The sequence below is a fragment of the Aythya marila genome, assembly GCF_965140915.1.
Source record: "Aythya marila genome assembly, chromosome: 8".
NCBI classification, from domain to species: Eukaryota; Metazoa; Chordata; class Aves; order Anseriformes; family Anatidae; genus Aythya; species Aythya marila.
In genome coordinates, this window is record NC_139049.1 from 17,190,018 (window position 1) to 17,208,147 (window position 18,130).

The following is an 18,130-nucleotide window of genomic DNA, read 5'->3' on the forward strand; positions in this document are numbered from 1 at the left end:
GTAGTTTCTTTTTTTTTTTTTTAATGAAGCAAAGTTTTAAAACCCATACTCAATTCAGTGTTTTTTGTTTTACTTTTTTATTATTTAAATACACCATACTAGAGCAAATGTCTCTGAAAATATCACAAATAAAAGATTTTTCTTCATTCAGCAAATTAGAAGTAAGTGAAAATTTCTACACAGTAGCTGCTATGAGCCTGACTTTTTTTTTCCTTTTTCTCTTTTCTTTTTTTTTGCCATGGGAAGTAGCAACATTAGGACAAAAACACTTACATGCATACATACATTGTATTTTACAGAGATACAATAAAAGTGTTTGTGATAGAATATCACAAAAGCCACATCTTCCCTTTATCTCATGTTCAGTTTGATTGAAACACATTTCCTTACAACACTTAAATATACAAAGAGCAAATAGAATGTTGGTAAGGTAAAACACAGGGTACAAACTGGCCAGTGCCCTGCTAATTGTTAATGAGGGTAGAAAGCAGATTTCAATGCTTCTTTTAATTAGCTTCATTAGTCATCTTCCCCACCCGCCCCCCCAAAGATGTCCTCCGGTGGATCTTTTTTCATTTTCTCTACAGTCTCCCATTAGCCCAGGTTCATGGAGTCCTTAATGTTCATATTCAGTCATTTTAATACACCAATAAATGTGGGAAGGGCAATCAAGAATAAAGAAGGTGCAATGGTATGGAGCTGGCACTGATGCTAGCTACAAAGGTGACTTGTCTACTTGGAGACATGGGATCCATCTGTGATGAACAAAATTTGAGATGAAGGCACGCATTCTGCATTACTCTGACCTTTTAGCAGACCTGCAAGAAATAAAAATGGGTATCTTAGCTAGAATACTAAATTTGAGATAGGAAACTACAACATGACTGCTTTTGTCTTTTCCTTATTCACTAATCTCTTTTTTATTAGATTACTTTCCAACTGTGACTTGACTAAGGCTTTCTACACTACCCATTCACACTGCTAATGTTTCAACTTCAAATAGCATAAAGCAAATATTTTCTGCAGTTTCACTACTAAAAAGAGCAGACAGTAAAGAAAAAAAACATGACAACAATAAATAAATGTACTTCCTGGTAGCAAATCATACCGTGAATAAGGTGGCTTTTCTGGGCCCCTTTTAAAAAGGAAGAAACATTATGCCATGCCTTTGAAGAAGCTAGTAATATGATCTTATAATTGGAAGAAATAGTGTGTAAAGCAAATAAGAAGTACAGCCAATATCCTCCCAAGGCAACTTTGGTTAATATGCTGCATTGCACAAGAGCTAAATATAGATATTTCAGGATTCCCCCCACCCCCTCCACCCCCCATTTAAAATTCCTCATCTGGTGTGTTAGTTAATGTTACATAAACATTTTAATATATGAAGTCAAACATGTGCTTTCACACTGGTGTTAATGAATTGTGATAATTAAAAGTGTCTAACTCAATAAAAATCTAAACTTTCATGGATAAAATAGAAATGATCATCCATAGTCTTCAAATACAATCTGTTTGCAATTACCAAAATGAAATAATATATATGAGAATTTTATGGTTTTTAAATGACATTTTGCGCTTCCCAGGAAGTTCTTTTTTCACCCTTTCTCTAAGTTACTAAAAGCCTGAGGTCTATTAGTAACTGCAACCCCCCACTTTCAAGCTAATTAAAGTAGTAGAGGCTTGGAGGTTTAATTCCCCAGAGCTGAAGCTCAGTGTGAGAAAGGTAATTTGTCTGTCCAGAACAAAGATTAGGGAGCAGCCAGCAAGCATATTTAATAAATGAGCATCAAATATCTTCTACTATGGACACAGACAACACCAATTATGTAACTACAAGGGAATTGTTGAGTGATATGTAAACTAGAAGATTTTTAAGATCTTCTCTGAAAGACGTAATCTAACTCATACTTTATTTAAAAGTATTAGAAGCTGAAGACAAGCGTTTGCTACAAACATTGCCAATCGGTGGAAAAATTACACTTTTAGTTTGCCAACAGTATTACTGCCTACGAGAAATACTGCAGAAATACTACTGCTGCCAAAAAAGTATAGACAATTCTCTACAGAAGACAATTCTCTACAGAGGACAACACAACCCCTTCAAATAAAATGGCACACAGGACATCACACACTGAGCTTGCTTTCTGCCGGCAAGCAGTACCTAACTGAGGTAAAATAGTTTTGTTTTCAGACGACATAGCAAGTGATGAAAAGATATAATTTCCATGTGTGAATTGACTTAGGCAGGCAAAAGTCAGTAATAGCTGACACCACTGCATCTGCCTCCTTAAAAACAAAATCAAGATTTTTAAGCAAAGTCAGATCATGCAACCCTTTCTGCCTGCACCAAGTACCAATACATATTAACTCGTCAACTACATATTAAGAGAATAGTAAGTTCGTAACTGTCACCTTCACAAATGCAACAAAAATGTGTTTTATTGCAAGGAGTATGTCTCAATCTCTTCAGCTTAATAAAAACACCCTGTGAATATTCTGCTATGTCTACAATCTCTAGTAGCAGAATAACCAGGAGACTGATCGATCTTTAATGTTTAATAAAGAGTATCTGTTACAGCCAACTCTGTCATAATGGAAGAACATTTTTAATTAGTGGCCCTAAAATGCACAGCTTTCTGGAAAACATCTGTGATGTTTACATCTTCAGATTGTTAAAATGCTAACACAAGAAAGCTCTCTTTTGGCACCTGCCCCTATATCTTCCAGAACCCCAGCCACCTGACAAACCTACGAATTACCAACTCATCTCCTCAACTGTAACTCAGTTTCCTGAAATTCAGGCCCTCCACAATTCCCCTCAGAAGACCAGGAGAGAAACTTGCACTGTTTTCTGGAGACATAATATTATAAAGAATCAAAACAACTATAACCCCTCTCCCCAATCTTCTCCTTAATACCTCTTTGTCTGCCTCATCATCGACTGTAGCGATGCAGTTAATTGTCAGTGACAGAACTAATAAAGACCTGCTCTCAGCATCTTCTCTGCATTTAGCTTCTGCTAGGTGTCTTCAGTTGTGAGCTCTGCAAGTCTAGTCCAATTTTACTTCTTTTCCATGTTCTGTGTTCCTCATCATGTCTACTGCTTTTATTGCAACTAAATCATTTTTATGTTTTGCTAAGGCATAGTAAGAAACTGATAAAACTAAATGACAATTTAGACACCTATTTGAAGTTACATTAAACTTTACAATCACAGAAGACAAGTGGATAAACCACTCTCTCAGAAAGGTAAACCTTTTACTGCAGTGTATAAAGATGAATGGTTTTACCTATATTTCGAAATGGGATACCTACAAATATTCATTTAATAGATTCACCGCCAGCTAGTCTGTATTACAGATTTGTTTCATTAAAATTCACAACAGTATAAATCTATGAATCTTTAACTGTATTTGTACTTCCTTGAAAAGAAGCTGCACATTCTCCTCCAATCTTAATTATCTTTGTTCTGCCTAACTATATATACGACTTTGGTACTCAGCTCTCTCATCACCTCAATTGACAAATTAAGTAAATAAAAAAGTCCATGTTTTATTTTGATGTAATTACACTCACTGCATAAGACTTGAAAGAATACTTAAAATTAATCAGTAAATTTATGCACAGAAAAAAAAGCAAACATGAATATTGAAATGTAGCGAGAAAACAAAAGAAAATCTTGGAACTTAAGAAGCAGTTTGTTTTCTTGCATATATTTCTCCACTAAGTAAAAGCACTAAAAATTATTCTGCACATTACAGAATAGATAAGCCTAGCATTTGTCCCAGATTTTTTTAATCTTCAAAATTCCTATTTGCAGATAAATGTTATTTTTTTGTGATCCTTACAGACATTAATGAAGTTCCTATTGTAAATCCATAAAGAATTACCAACTGAAGTGTGCACTTTTTGTTTCATTGCAATAACTCAGTGCTGTGTGATTGCCTGGGTTAATGATGAAAAAGTCAAATATACTATCAGAGCTGATGGAAAAATCTATCACCAATCTGAAATTAAAATTCATCTGTGGTCAATAAGATTTAATATCCATGCAAGTGGCGCTGTAAAGAGTAAATGAATCAATGTCATCAATACATAATCAGTATGAAATATGATGTGAATAAAATTATGTGCAAGAGTCATACATTCACTCTTTTCTGGACCAGGGTGGAATGAACAGTCTCTTAACTCAAGGTTGACAGTAATTGTTACAAATTAGGCACAGCAGTTATCAAAATGCACTCACTTGCATAGCTTTAGGACTTATTAAGGAGATTAAAATAGATCTAAAACTATCTAGTTTCAGCCTTACAGGACAACTGTTGATCAGATTTTTTTCTTCTTCTTCTTCTCTATATGATTTGTACAGTCATTATTTACTCATTTAGCTAGAAACCAAGAGCTATCAACCACAGAGATATACAATCTCTAGTTGAGCTATTAGTGTTATGGAGCGATAAGAAAACAGCACTTTGGTTTTTAAATCTGAGTTATGACATATAAAACAGACAAGGAAATACTTCTGAAAGAGTACCCCAGCATGCCTCCTCAACTAAAACCTTACACTGGTTTGGTTCAGGAACCTTCTCTTCACAAGACATTTATTTCCATATTAAAGGATCTAATTTTCCTCCCACAGAAACCTGCTCTCTTGTAGCCCTTAACTTCAAGATTATAAAATAAAATGCTCCTCTTTGTTAAGAGCTTATGTTAACGTATGCTCTCCGTTCTGCTTTGTACATAAAGAGTTCAACAGCTGTACAGCTGCACATGCCTAAACCAAAATAAACTGACTCGCCCTATGTGTCATATTTAAAGGTTAGCATTTTCTCCCTGTACCCCATGTCTATGTTACTTAAATTCAGTTACTTTAAAGGTTTCTTTGCAGGGGTGGGGAATGCCCACTGCTAGATTGAAAAGAAATTGATCTTCATTTAGCTCTAATAAAGCTTATTAGTAATTGTTGAGTATTCACCTTCTGGTCTGGCAGTAGTGGATTACTCTGAAGTGAATTCAAATGGCCATTGATGAGAGCTGTAGGTCTATCATGTTCACAAAATAAACTGCCATTGATGTAGTGAAACCGATCTCCTGGGACCAGGCGATTCCGGCAGGTAGAGCATGTAAAACACTGAAAAAGGAAAAAAGACAGCAAGTGAAACTACAGCACAAATTAAGTATGCTGCAGGTTTGAAAATTACACTTCAGAGACCGTGAGTACAGTTGAGATATGGAACTGCTTGGTTTCTAGTAAGACTAATGCCATGTTTGGAGGTACCTGTTGGGACTATGCAGTACATAACTCAAGTATAGTTTTACCGATTATGAGGGAACAAAGCTACACACTAAGGGAAGCTTCCTAATATGTACTCGTATCTCTAGTTATTGCTTCACACTTTATTCACAAGCAGATGCAGATTTTATACTACAGAAGCACGGCAGTTCTCATCAGCTAATAACAAAAACACGTAGAGAACACCCTCACCTTAAGATGATAGACATTGCCCTGTGCCCTCATGACCAGCTCACTAGCAGGAATGGACTGTCCACAGGCACTGCAAGCACCGCTATTTCCAAATAACCTGAAACAGAGGTGATGATCATGAATTATTTAAAACACAAGAGGCTCTAAGCATTTTTGCGCATCACTGCAATGGTTTATTACACAACTATTTTAGACTTCTGACCCCTGTCTTCCAACTTGCTTACACGTTGCTATACAAAAATATACTTTTTCATATTACAACTGGTAGCTTCACCCTACCTTGGATGTGGTTACACAGGATTTAATCAGAAATATTGACTTACACCTCTAGAAACACAAACAATTCTGTACTACACACATTTTATCAGATTACTGGGTTCATCATAAAAAAAAAAAAAGATACAATTCATGACTGGAGTTTAAATGCATTGTGTCCTTGAAATTATATGAAGAACTCTTTTGTACTTTAATCATATCTTGAGATATGAGTCATCAAAAGGGTTAAGAGGATTTGATTGTATATCTAAGAAGACATCATGCTCAGTGTATTGAAACTCCAGTAAACCTCCATCAGTGCAGAGTTTCCATTAGAAACTCTCTGCTATCCAGGTTGATATATAATGTGTATGGGTTAACCTTTTCAATCATGGTGTCAACACTTTAGATTTGCCTCTGCTCATCTCTTTCATCCTAACCTTCTCTCTCTCTTGATAATGAAATGCTTGCTCCAACTTCCCTCTATCTGCTCCTGAGTCCACAATTTAGATTACTTCATCTCTGCTAGCAACAAACTGAATGAAATTTCGATTTGAGCAGAAAGTAATTTACCGGGATCTGGACCCATTTGTCATCATATCTCTCTGGGTGTTTGCTGTATCACTGCAGTTTTCCTATGCAATCAAATGAGACCACAACATCTGCCATTGGGTTGGGGGGGGGGCACGGGCAGCAGGGGGAAGGGGGAAATAGGCAGAAGAGTGGTGAAGAAAAATATATACATAATTCTTCAAATCCATTTAAAGGCACAACACATCGATTCAAAATATAACACAATAATAATTATTGAGTTCTACTTTTACAGATTGCATTAGCTAGAATTAGAAAACCTTTATTTGCTTTTGCGCGTGTCTCTCTAATACACACAAATATTTATAAAGAGTACCACAATCATTTCACAGCAAAAAAGGAAACTGAACTAGCTGGCAGGGTCACAGACCCACTTTTCTGCACAATGTAAAACACAGTAATAGGATTTACAAATTAGCGTATTGGTGTCATAATAAATATTAATATTTGCATCTCTTTCCTGTCCAAATAAAGTCATAAAATTCTGTTTGTGTCAACCTCGGAGACGCATTACAACAGAATACCCGTAATCTGAATGATTGCAGTGTGCCTCTGTATAAAAATAATTGCTTTGAATTTTCAGAATCTGAGCTTGCAGAGGAGGCTTGTCATGTTCAAACTACTAATTTGCTGTCGCCACTTTATTGAAAATAGCCTGTAAGTTGTTATTAAATGTATCGACTGAACGACAGAGAGAGTAGTAAAACTGCCCCTTAAGATGGCTTTTAATAGGAAGCTGAGAAACAAATTTTGCAGCAGCATCGATTTGAAGAGTTCAATCAAAACTCCATTTCAAAACTAATTAGTCTGAGATCCACGACACATTGACACGTTCTTGCAGAATCACAGCGGTTACAAAGGGAAAGCTGAACTAATACATTGTCAGGACCTCCAGCCAAAAGGACTAAACTGTCTAGAAACTGAGGGTCCATTATTAGGGCATCTTCTAAATCAGGACCACTTCCGAGCCACCACATGATGTATTGAGGTTACTTGCAAAGCTTTACGATATGCGTTTTTCTTCCCCCATTGTTACTAGTAATGAAGTTGGCACATAGAAAAGGTGCACGGGAAGCACTCCGAGAGGATGCAGTGAGACATCACTACGTATCTAGAGCAAAGATCCACAAATCTAGGGCAATGGGTGATGACAAGGGCATTACTGGCAGGGTGGGGGCAGAAAGGCAAGGTCCTGCAGACAAGCAGACAACACTGCCTGTCCGGGAGAACACAAGCACGATCAGCGGTCTCTCCCAGCCCTCTGTGTGACTGCAGCACCCGCCTGAAAACACAGCTTTTGGAATACTGATCTCCTTGCACTACTTGTCTTCATTAAGCATTCATTTGTTATACAATTCTCTCTGACTAGAAGTGGTTGTACACCTTGAATGTCTGTGAATTTTAATAAACGGAGTCAAACTAATCCAGAGGCTTTCCACGCACCTTAGGTTTTCCCTCAGCATGTTTCCAGAACAATTCTGTTTTCCAAAGTCACATCAGCTGAATCTCTGCTAAAATTCCTGAAAATTACTCCCAAAGTTACAACACCTTTCCAGCGTTTTGTGTTATTTACAAGGACAATTAGGTTTATTTTTCCTTCTCTGCTATAATGAATGTTTTTGTTTTCTAATACCATTAGCAGGAAAAAGGTTTTATCTATAAAAAAAAATGTTATTCCTTCTTACCAGTAAAGGAAGTTCACCACAGTAACTATTCTTTACTGAAAAAGTTGTTTCACATGGTTTCTGAGAGGCTGGAGAGCTAATTATCTAACCAGGGGGACTGTCCAGGACAGTATTTGATTTAAAAGGCTTGAGGCTTTAGGTGCTCAATTAAGTAGCTATCGGTCTCAGACTGGACTTTAATGGGCTCTTTTCTCTTTAACTGCAGCAATGGGTAGAGATACCCCAGGTCAGGCTAATTAAAGCCAGGGGACTCTTTAATTGTGATGACAGAATTGGTTTCAGTTTCCTCTTTGGGTCCTCAGTCCAAGAAGGTCATTAATATTTCAACATTTGGGCAATGCAATCAATCACAAACATCAAGAGGTTCCCTACACGGACAAGGCAGCTCTTCTGCACTTAACAGCATTTTACTGAGCCACCTTAAATTAACTACTGGGTAGTTCCAACATTGCATTCCCCACACCCCGTACACACAAGCACTCCTGTTTTTTTTTTTCTTTTTTTTTTTTTTTTTTTTTTTTCCCCAGAACTTCAGAGAGTAGCAAGGAAAGCAGCAAGAAATCTTCAGTCCAGTTTCACGTCCTGCTGCTCAAAATTCAGAATCAGCAGATGCGCATCTCAAGCAACTTACACTAACAAAATGTGGCTGCAGTTGTTTTGGACGCTGTGAAGGCAGACAGATTTAACTACTCCAAATCTTGCACAGCGCAGCACGTATTTGTGCCCACAACACACATCCAAGCCCTCTTGGAGAGAAATGCACATCCAGACCTACTGATCCAGAAGCGATTGGTGTTTCTGTACATTCCCTATATTTAATCTAAATTCTGCACCAGCTATATTAAATGTAACAAAGAAAGGCAACACAGAAACTACGCCTGGAGCCAAGTCCATTAAAGGTACTTCAGAATAACTAGAGACCAAGCACCTTAAAAGCACCAGAAGCTATTGATACTTAAAAGGGGGGCTGTGCATAATGGCAAGTGCTGCATTAGAGAAGGGGAAGGGAAAAAAAAAAAAAAAAACAGCCAAATTACGCTTGGTTAATTCAGAGTAACAGATCTGCCCCCAAGTGAATTGGAGGCCTTGAATTAATTCTGTTATGACAAATCAAGATAAACGTTCCCCCTAAATTGCATGCGATTTAATTAATTTTTGAGATCCTGTTTTTTTTTTTTTTTCCTAGCTAATAGTTCACATGCTCCTGTGCTGTCATTGTGCTTGAGTGGGCAGACTTCAAAGTGATATTAAATAACCAACTATTAGATTTACCTAGCACATCCTATTGGAAAAGTGCCATTTAATTACCTAGCCTGTTCAATTAAAGGGACAGCACTCCCCGAATGCAGCAGCTTGCCGCTGATTACCAGGGAAATGAACTCGCTGTCCAGCAGCCCCCTTCCCATCGCATCCCATCCCGGCCCTACTCCCAGAGGGGCCACAGGGACCCCCTTACCCCATGGCAGGACAGGGACAGGTCTGGGTCCCGCTGCGCCCCAGGGAGGGGCCGGATGGGTAGGGGCTGCAGGCACTGCCCCTTTAAGCAAGGCTGGGCAGCCTCCCCTTCCCCGTCCTTCCCTTCCCTTCCCCACCACTCCCAGCTCTCTCTTAGAGGCCAATTTTGTTAATTAAATGTTTTGTTTGCGACGCGGCTCTCATTCATTTCGGACACGTCATTCCGAGCAGATCTAAGCCAGGGACCAGATCTCATTAGATAAAACCTATCAGAACTAAGAGAAAATGGAGGAGACACTAATTAAAGCTTTTAATTGTGCGGATTCGCTGCCACGCTGCTGCTTTATCTGGCATCTGAAGGTTGGGAGGGCTGTGCTCGGCTCTCCGCCCTGCGAACGCCTCTGTGGCGGTGGGGAGGGAGCGGGAGCGGGCCGGGATTTTCGCCTCCCTCTCTTTTCCCAGGAACCTTGGCTTTCAATGAAAGCTGCTGTGGCGGCTCTCCCAGCGCCACGGCTAATTTGGTGCTTGGTCGGTTCCTAGGGGGAGGCAGGGAGGGAGAGGGGAGCGCTGTGTTGGTTCAACAACAACAAACCCACACGCGACGTCGGAGGGCTAACACTGCTCGGTAATGAATGGCCTGGAGAGTCGAGGCCCCCTCACCTGGCGCCTGCCCGGCTGCTCGCTCCTCCTTGCTTTGGGACTTGTGCCTCACGTGCCCCCACGCCCCCATTAGAAGCTGTACCCGTGGCTGCTGCCCGGGGAAGGGAGCGTGGTGCTGCGAGAGCCCGACACAAGTCACAGGGAGATGGCAGAGAGGCACTGGTAGGTATGGCTGCCAAATTGCCTCCGCCACTAAGAGCGGCTGCCTCAAAAGCAGAAGGGCCAGGGTCTCGCACATGCCAGCACAGCCACGAAGTCTGTATCCAGAGGGAAAGCTCTGAGTTAACTCAGCCCTTGCACAGCCAGGCCATCCAACCCCACCTTGAGCGTACGGTGTCCAGTTCAAGTTTCAGCAAGCATCTGTCTGAGTTATTTTTGCAAGTCAAATCACCCAGATCTAAAGAGAAGTCAGGCGATAGAACAAGGAGATCAATTCAAAACCCTCATCTGATAAAGCATCCTATTCATAATCACCTACTTCAAAATACACTAGTATTAGTTTTTGGCAACACAAAACCAAAGGATTGTGATAAGCTTGCCTGAACTCGCCTCTGGGATATGGTGGACGCATCTTCTCCTTTTAATTAGTAGTAATCAGACATGAGGGTTTGTTTGATGGTGTTGGTCGAGTGATGAATCTGTACTATTCACTGCATCTCAACAGTAGTGTCAATGTTTCCACTTCAAACAAGACTCTTTCCCTAACACCGTTCTGCTCTATTTAATTACAATTCTGCCAGGCTTAGGCTTGTTGCTTAGGACGATGACCAAAAAGCACTATTAAACAGCTACATGTGCTTATTTTCTGGCATTTCTCTCTAAAAATACCCCCAAAAGCTAAGGCTTTGATTCCTCAAAGATGTTGAGAGCTGCATTTTGTCTACTTAACTGACTGAAGACGAGGCCATGTATCGGGACAGAGGCTGCGTTATAAGAGCAACCAAGCCTCAGCACCGACCTTTTAGGCTAAGGATGCCTCCATGCATTTGCACATATTCAGTACAGTGCTGATCTTCTCAAACAGAAGTCAAGTTTTACGACATAAACAAGCTTGTAAGGTTTTCTGGCCAGATTTGCAGAAAGGAATAAAAAAGTGGAACTTTTCAGCCGTTAGGGAAAAGAAAAACCTGGGTTAACTCTTGACATTTACCGTAAGTGAGGAGCCAGAAGCATTCAAACAAAACAACTTGTTTTAACTTTGCATTTCTGCTATGCTGGAAAGGTATGGGGCTTTTTTTTTTTTTTAATTACTGGATGTTGAAATAGAAGACCTCCTTGAAGCATTCATGTGCATCAGTCTATCAAACCATTTACTCAAATTAAATGTGTAATCCTTCAAAATGCCTCCTTTTAAATTAATGAGTTTAAGTAGCTTGAGTTCACCTGAAAAGATTGCACGGGCACCTGACCTCATGAATTCCTTCTATTAATTATATGGGAAGCACGCTGGAAGGGGTACTGTGCATAGTCGCACTGCGCCCCACCAGATGCCAGATTAGGCAGGCTTAGTTCCCCCTACCCAAATCTGCGGCACTTACACCGTATGGCTTTGGAAGAGGAAGAGATAAGGGATACACAGCAGGAGCGTGTCCCCTCCGCCACCACTGCCCGCATTTTCCGTGCTGAAGCCCAGAGAAACGCCGCTTCGGGCCCCCGTAACGTGGGGCCAAACGCTCCCGTTGGGGCTGCAAGCAGGAGCGCTGGCCCTCCGACTGCCGGGTAATCAGCTCTTTCACAAGGAGAGCAGAGAATGAGTCATTCTGTTTCCACTCAAAGGAGTTTAAAGGTGCTTATGTAAATATCATAATTAATCAGATACTAAAGGCAGCCGTTTCATTATTTAGCGCCTCTGCCACAGCCTTATTTAAGCCCTGCGATTTTAACATTTACCGTTCAGATATGCACGCTTCTCCTCCAACACTACAACAAAGCAGATTAATTTAGCCTCCCTGATTGCTGTTTATTTTTAGTCGGGACCTGTTTTGCGCTGACAAACCACTTTAAAGTCGCAGCCGCCGTGCCGCCCCCCCCCCCCCCCCCGCCGCCGCCGCCCCCTGCCCACCTGATGTAGTCGTTCCTGCAGAGGATCATGCCGCTCTTGGTGTAGCAGGACGTGCCGATGTCCCCCAGCTGGGCCTGGCAGCAGGAGCACTTGAGGCAGCGGCTGTGCCAGTAGCTGTCCATGGCGTAGAGCAGGAAGCGGTCGGCGATCTTCCCCCCGCAGCCGGCGCACCTCTTCCACGAGAGGGAGCCCGCCGTCACCGGGGGCGGCTGCGAGCTGCCGCCGGGGTTCACCATGGCCTGCGGGACAGGGGCGCCGCGGGGCCGGGTCAGGGCCGGCAGCCCCCAGCCGGCACCGGCACCGGCACGGCCCCGCGGCTCGGGAGGGGGAAAGGGAGCCGTGGAAGGGGCTCCCCGGGGCGGCCGGCCCCGAGGCGCGGCGGTGCCGGTGCTGAGGCGCACACACGGGCTGCGGGCCGAGGCCGGTGAGCTTCGGGACGCCCGTTAACTTCCCGCACAAACACGCTCAACTTTTGTCTCGCTAATCTGCCCTTGATCAGCAGTTTAAATGCTAGAGCTTTGTTACTCAAAAAAGAAAAAAAAATAAAATAAAAGGAAAAAAAAAGTTTGCCGGCCACAGGAAAGCAGCAGGATAACGAAGCGCAGTGCTCAGGCTGGGGCTGCCCCGGCCGCCCCCCAAACTGCTACCAAAGGGCATTTTTCACTTTCTAATAAACGCTTTACGCAAGCAGGACAACTGAGAGATAATATAGGAATCAATTCATAAAGCTTACTCTAAACCGATTAATTTGTTGCCTTCAATCCAGAGTCCAATAAACTCCCGGTGTTCCTCCAGTCACTTATACTATAAAAAGATCAAGTTATTTACTGCCAATTAAGCAGCATGTTTTGTCTTTGTCCTCTGTAAGCCGTGTGTGCTCATGCCGAGGCATCTGGCTATCTGCTCAGGACGCTCAGCCCGATACCTCCAGGGAAGCGAGGACGAACTTTTCCTGCCACTGGCCCAACTTGGCTTCAGGAGACGGCGAACTTAGGCCGATTTTAAACACACATTTCCTCAGAAAGAGTTCCTGGAGGTATGTCCAGTGACCACACAATAAACCAGAAGAACTGCACCAATTAAGCTGTAACAAAAACCCTGAGACTTTGGAAAGAAAACCACTCTAAAAGCCATTAGCATTGCATTTATCCAAACGCATCATATACCTTTATGTAAATTGATTTCTGATGCATTTGTTCAAGGAATTGCCTTTTGTTACAGTTTCCAGCTACAGCCTAAATGAATCTGCATTTCCTGCTCTGAGCCTTTAAACCGTTTCCCTGCGCTTTAAATCACTTCGGATTTCTTAAAAGAAAGAAAAAGACTCCATGCTACCACCTTAGCCCGTCTTTGTCGAAGGCAAACATATATAAAATGGGAAACGTTACACTGAGAAAAGCATCCAGTAACCCCATTAAGCTAAAGCTCTTAAGGACAAGCAATACCTTAATGCTGATTAAATCTAAAAAGATGAATCAAGAGGACTGACCAGAAAGTGACTCCCTTGATAACTAAGGACGGGCCCTCATCAAGTTTCATTTAGAGTTGGGGGGAGGGAAAAAAAAAAAAAAAAAAAAAAAAAAAAAAGCTTTTAACTTAAATAGGCTTACTCTAGTAATTACACAGCCAAGCAATTTAGGTCCTGGGATAGGAGTCAGTGAAATAGAAAGCAGAGCTGGAAGCTAGAGGCGAAATACCCCCCCCCCCCTTTTAACAGCGTCTCTGGTGTTTTTTTAATGGAGACCAAGGGAGGGACGAGCAGAGAGCTGGCAATTTGTAGTACAAAAATGGATGCTTAATTCATGTCTTGGTTTTAATTAGGTGATTCACCGGATTTCTCCCGCATCGAAACAAAAGACCGTGCGGGGGGCAGGAAGGGGATCGGCGAGGAGCGAAGCCAGAGAGCTCACTTTGATCTCTCCTGCCACTGTTTCGGAGCGCTGTTTACTCCGGGGGACGCGGCTTCCCCGAGCCGCCCCCGCCCTCCCGGCCCCTCCGCCCGGGCTCGGCGGCCGCCGGAGCCCCTTCCCCTGCCCTTCCCCTGCTCCCCGTCCCTTCCCTTCCCCGCGGCGGCGGCGGGCGGCGGCCGGGCTTTGTACGCGGGGCCGGCGACAATGCCCGGGGCCCGCCGCCGCCGCCCCCCGGCCCGAGGCGGCCCCGCGGCGGAGGGCAGCGGCCGCGCTCCTTACCTGCTTCCCCTCTATATTGCCAGAGGCCGGGAGCGGCGTCGCTCGGGGTCACCGCGGAGGCTGCCGCCGTGCGAGGAGACCGGCGCCGCGCTCGCCCGCCCGCGCTGCGGCTCTGCTCCGGAGGGAGCCCCCAGCCCGGGGAGCGGCAGCCCGGGCTGGACGAGCCCCGCGGCCGCTACGAGGGGCGGCTGCCCGCGGTCCTCCCTGCGGCTCCCGCTTCCCCGGAGGGCAGAGCCGCAGAGCTCAGCCCCCCGCCGCCGGAGCCGCACACGCAGGGCGCCGCCGCCGCCGGCTGCCGCAATCGCCGGTAAGTTTGGCAATGTGGCTGCACTTTGTATCGCCTCCCCCCCGCCCCCTCCGCCGGCTGCCGAGCTCCCCGCGGAGCCGAGCCGAGCCGAGCCGGGCCGGGCCGGGCGGCCGCGGAGAGAAGCGGAGCGGAGCTGAGGAGAGCCGGGCAGGGCGGGCCGGGGGGCGGCCTCGCGTGGGCGCGCGTGTCCTCGCCGCGCGCGGGTGTGCGAGCGGGTGTGAGCGCGCGTGAGCCCGCGTGCGTGTGCGGCCGCTGCCCCTCGCACATGTGTTACTGACAGGGCGCAATCCCAACTACACTCCGGGCCGGCCCCGCCGCCCGCCCCGCCGCAGCCAATCCGCCCCCGGCTTGTTCAGGCGGAATAATAAAACCTGCCAATCCCGGGGAAGACAAAGGAATGAGTGAAAGAGGAGAAAAAAAAAAAAAAAGAGAGAGAGGGGAGAGGAGGAGGAGGAGGAGGAGGCGGAGGAGGAGGGGAATGCGGAGGAAGGCGGCGGGCAGGTGGGGAGCGGCCGTTAGGGCGCCGCCCGCTCCGCGCCCGGCCACCAGTTGAGAAACTTGGCCGGGGGCGGCCCGGCCCCGTCCTTCCGCGCCCTTCCCGGCTCGGCACCGGCCTCCCGCCGCCCCCTCTGCCCCTCTGGGGTCCCGGTGGCGGGGAGCAGGCCGCCGCCGGGCCCCGCCGCCCCGGGCCGGGGGCTCGCAGCCGTCCCCCCGCGGCCACCAGCTCGGGAGCGACCGGCGCGGCCCGGCCCGGCCCGCTGCTGCCCGTGCCCCCCGGGGGCCCGGAAGGGGTCGCTCGGGCTGGTGCGGGCGGCCGGCAGCCAGCGGCACTGCTCGCCTGTGGTGGGCACGGCCGGGCTGCTGAGAGCGCCCGAGGACGAGCAGAAGAACCCTTCAGTAGGGACGCTTAAAAGTGGAAAAATACGCCTCTGAGGCCTAGGTGTAGTGTGCAAGACAGGCAATAACGCACCTCTTACAGCTAAAAACAGCCCTCAGAACACTCCCAGTACCTTTACAAACACCGTAACTCACGGGTGTTGTCCTGGCGAACGGCTCTCCCCCAAGCACGGGTGCTGGCCTGGCTGTGGGACCAGGCTCTCATCTGGCGCTGCCTAACAAGTACACCCAAATGGGCTCCACAGTTCCAGCCACAGGGGCAGACAAATCACCCATTTCCAGGATCTGTTAAACAAGATGCAAACTTCACAAGGCTAGTTTCTCGATTCTAGGCCACTGGCGTAAGCAGCAGCCACACCGTGAGGACAATCAGGCTGGCTGGTCCGACACCGCCGCAACCGCAGCAGCAGGCAGGCAGCGGTGGCAGGTACACACAGGCCAAAATTGCTGCGTGCCACGGGAGAGGGCAGCCCTGCGTGCGGGTGGGTCGCTGCACACTGCGGGGACACTGCCACTGCTGATGTCAAGTACATACCCAGCGGCTGCAGAGCGACTGAGCGATGCGTTTGTGCGCTGCCACTGTCTCTTAGTCATCCAAGGCAACATAATATTTTCAACCTGTTCCTGTTCAAGTCTAGCGTAGAAGCAACATCCTGACACAGGTATACGAAACTTCAGCCGGGAGTATCTGCTTGCAAATGAAAGCGCTGGTGCTAAAAAGCAGACCGACTTCCCTCTGACAGGCCGACTGGTAAATCCAGTCTCGGCAATCACAGCCCAGGTGTACTTTAACCACATCGCCACCTGTGGGCCTTCTTCGTTTCTGCATCCCCGGCCGGAGCTGGACCAAGCAGAAGGGTGCCCAGGAATCAGCTAAAATTAAAGGGGGGAAAAAAAAAAAAAAAAAAAAAAAGTCTAGCTAGGAAAATGGACTTGGGAAGATAGGATATCTTAGATTTTTATGTATATATAGAGAGAGCCAATAAAGTATTAAAATTTGAGTAGCATGAGAGGCACGATTCAGAAGTAGGGGAAAAGCTATCTGTCTATCAGCTGGAATATGTTCAAGATCAGTGCCTAAAGCAGACTGGGAGCTCAGGGAAAGCTTCCGGGGAGGAAGGGGGAGAGGACCAGTGTTGTGGTTAAAAGCAATGTGTTTTTTTATCATAGGTCTATGAAGTATATCATCTGGATGTAATCTCCATGTATACATTACATTTAAACATACTCAGCAGTTTTAGATTTGTTATTTAGGATCTGTTACAGTTTAAAATATATAAAGTAACAAGGCGTGCTACAGATAATCAACAGTCACTGACAGCCAAGAGCACGAGAACAGAGCAAATGCCAAGCTAAAATAAAATCTAAGTTGTCTAATTATCTGAGCCTGTAATGGCTGGAAGCTACCACATTCAGGCTCTGGAAGAACCATCAGGACCTCTCCTTACTGGGAAAGATATTCTCCCAAGAAACTCTGCCATAGGCACTAAAATGTTTACTCGTCTTAGAACCGATAGTGATACGAAAAATGGGAATTACCTTCTCAAGGAGTAGAGTTTTAAATGGTTTAATGACATTTTCCAAATGCCATTACAAGGCACATATCTTTTCCTGAAATCTAATCTTCACTAATTTTTGTGATTAATTTTAACAGAGGAAACCTTAACAGAGAGCATTTTGCAGAGCAATATTTTTCTAATTTTTCTTTTGTGTAGCATCTGCTGTTGCTGTGCTGTCATCTTCGTTATGTTTTTCATTGTCTATGTGCCATAATGTAATTAGTTAGTTCAACATCATCTGTGCTATTAGATGAGATGTTTCTATGGTAAGTTAACATAGTTCTGTGTAATTGGTAGATTTCAGCAGTAGGCATGAATGTATCCATCAACTTTAGGTCGATTTGAGTCCGCAAGATTTAAATTCACTTGGCATACATTATCCTCAAAGACTGTTAATTTTGGCTGAATGGATAAAAAACACAATGCAGAAGAAAATCTGGCTGCTTATATTGTGGTACTGTTGGAGTCAGGGAAAGGAAAGCATAAAATTGCTGGCATAGTAGTTGCAATCTGAATGTCTGGAAAATGTTACAGCCTGTGATCCAAATCATTCTTAAACCTAGACACGCCCGGGAGATAGCAGGTAGTCCAGAATTTACCAGGGTTATCTCTCCATTCATGAAAGGAGACTTGCTTCTCCCCCTAACTACGGCATTCCTATGGGACCTCAACTGTCTTTTCCTGTTCTCATTAGAGAGAAACACTGAGGCTGCTGCTTTGTCTTGAGATCTTCCACGTCGCACTTTGCTAGCCTTTGTGTCTCACAAGCTACACCTTTTGAACAAACAATTAGACTTAAAGCCTCTTACCCCAGCCTCTTTGGAAACAGTGAGGAAAAATCAACAGCCATTTCTTACTTGAAAGTAATACATCCTTATATTAGCAGAAGATCTTCCATTTTAGGGTCTTAAACATTTAAAAATGTGACTGGATTAAGTCAGATACCCAACGATGCGGGAGAGTATGCACCTTAGTAGAAGCT

The 18,130-nt window shown here is 44.7% G+C and overlaps 1 protein-coding gene across 2 annotated transcripts; it reads right to left on the minus strand.

The window, feature by feature from the left end:
- Positions 1 to 53: 53 nt before the first annotated feature.
- LMO4 (LIM domain only 4) lies at positions 54 to 15,254 on the minus strand. 2 transcript variants are annotated; one of them, XM_082766138.1, is made up of 5 exons: positions 14,386 to 15,202; positions 12,197 to 12,435; positions 5,489 to 5,585; positions 4,979 to 5,134; positions 54 to 818 (listed from the first exon to the last, which is right to left on the minus strand). In XM_082766138.1, exons 2-5 carry the CDS (start codon positions 12,430 to 12,432, stop codon positions 810 to 812), a joined length of 498 nt encoding a protein of 165 aa, XP_082622264.1. In that variant the 5' UTR covers positions 12,433 to 12,435; positions 14,386 to 15,202; the 3' UTR covers positions 54 to 809. The 2 variants fall into 2 exon arrangements, with proteins under 2 accessions (XP_082622264.1, XP_082622263.1); XM_082766137.1 differs by lacking the exon at positions 54 to 818 and having other exon boundaries at positions 4,919 to 5,134; positions 14,386 to 15,254.
- Positions 15,255 to 18,130: the final 2,876 nt, after the last annotated feature.

Bases quoted from the DNA above. Each gene is read 5' to 3' on its own strand.
- LMO4 (XM_082766137.1), bottom strand. From the start codon at position 12,432: ATGGTGAACCCCGGCGGCAGCTCGCAGCCGCCCCCGGTGACGGCGGGC. The intron at 5,586-12,196 runs GTGGGCAGGGGG...CCTCTGTTTCAG, and splicing joins TGCAGGAACGACTACATCAG to GTTATTTGGAAATAGCGGTG. The intron at 5,135-5,488 runs GTGAGGGTGTTC...TTCCTTTTTCAG, and splicing joins GCAATGTCTATCATCTTAAG to TGTTTTACATGCTCTACCTG.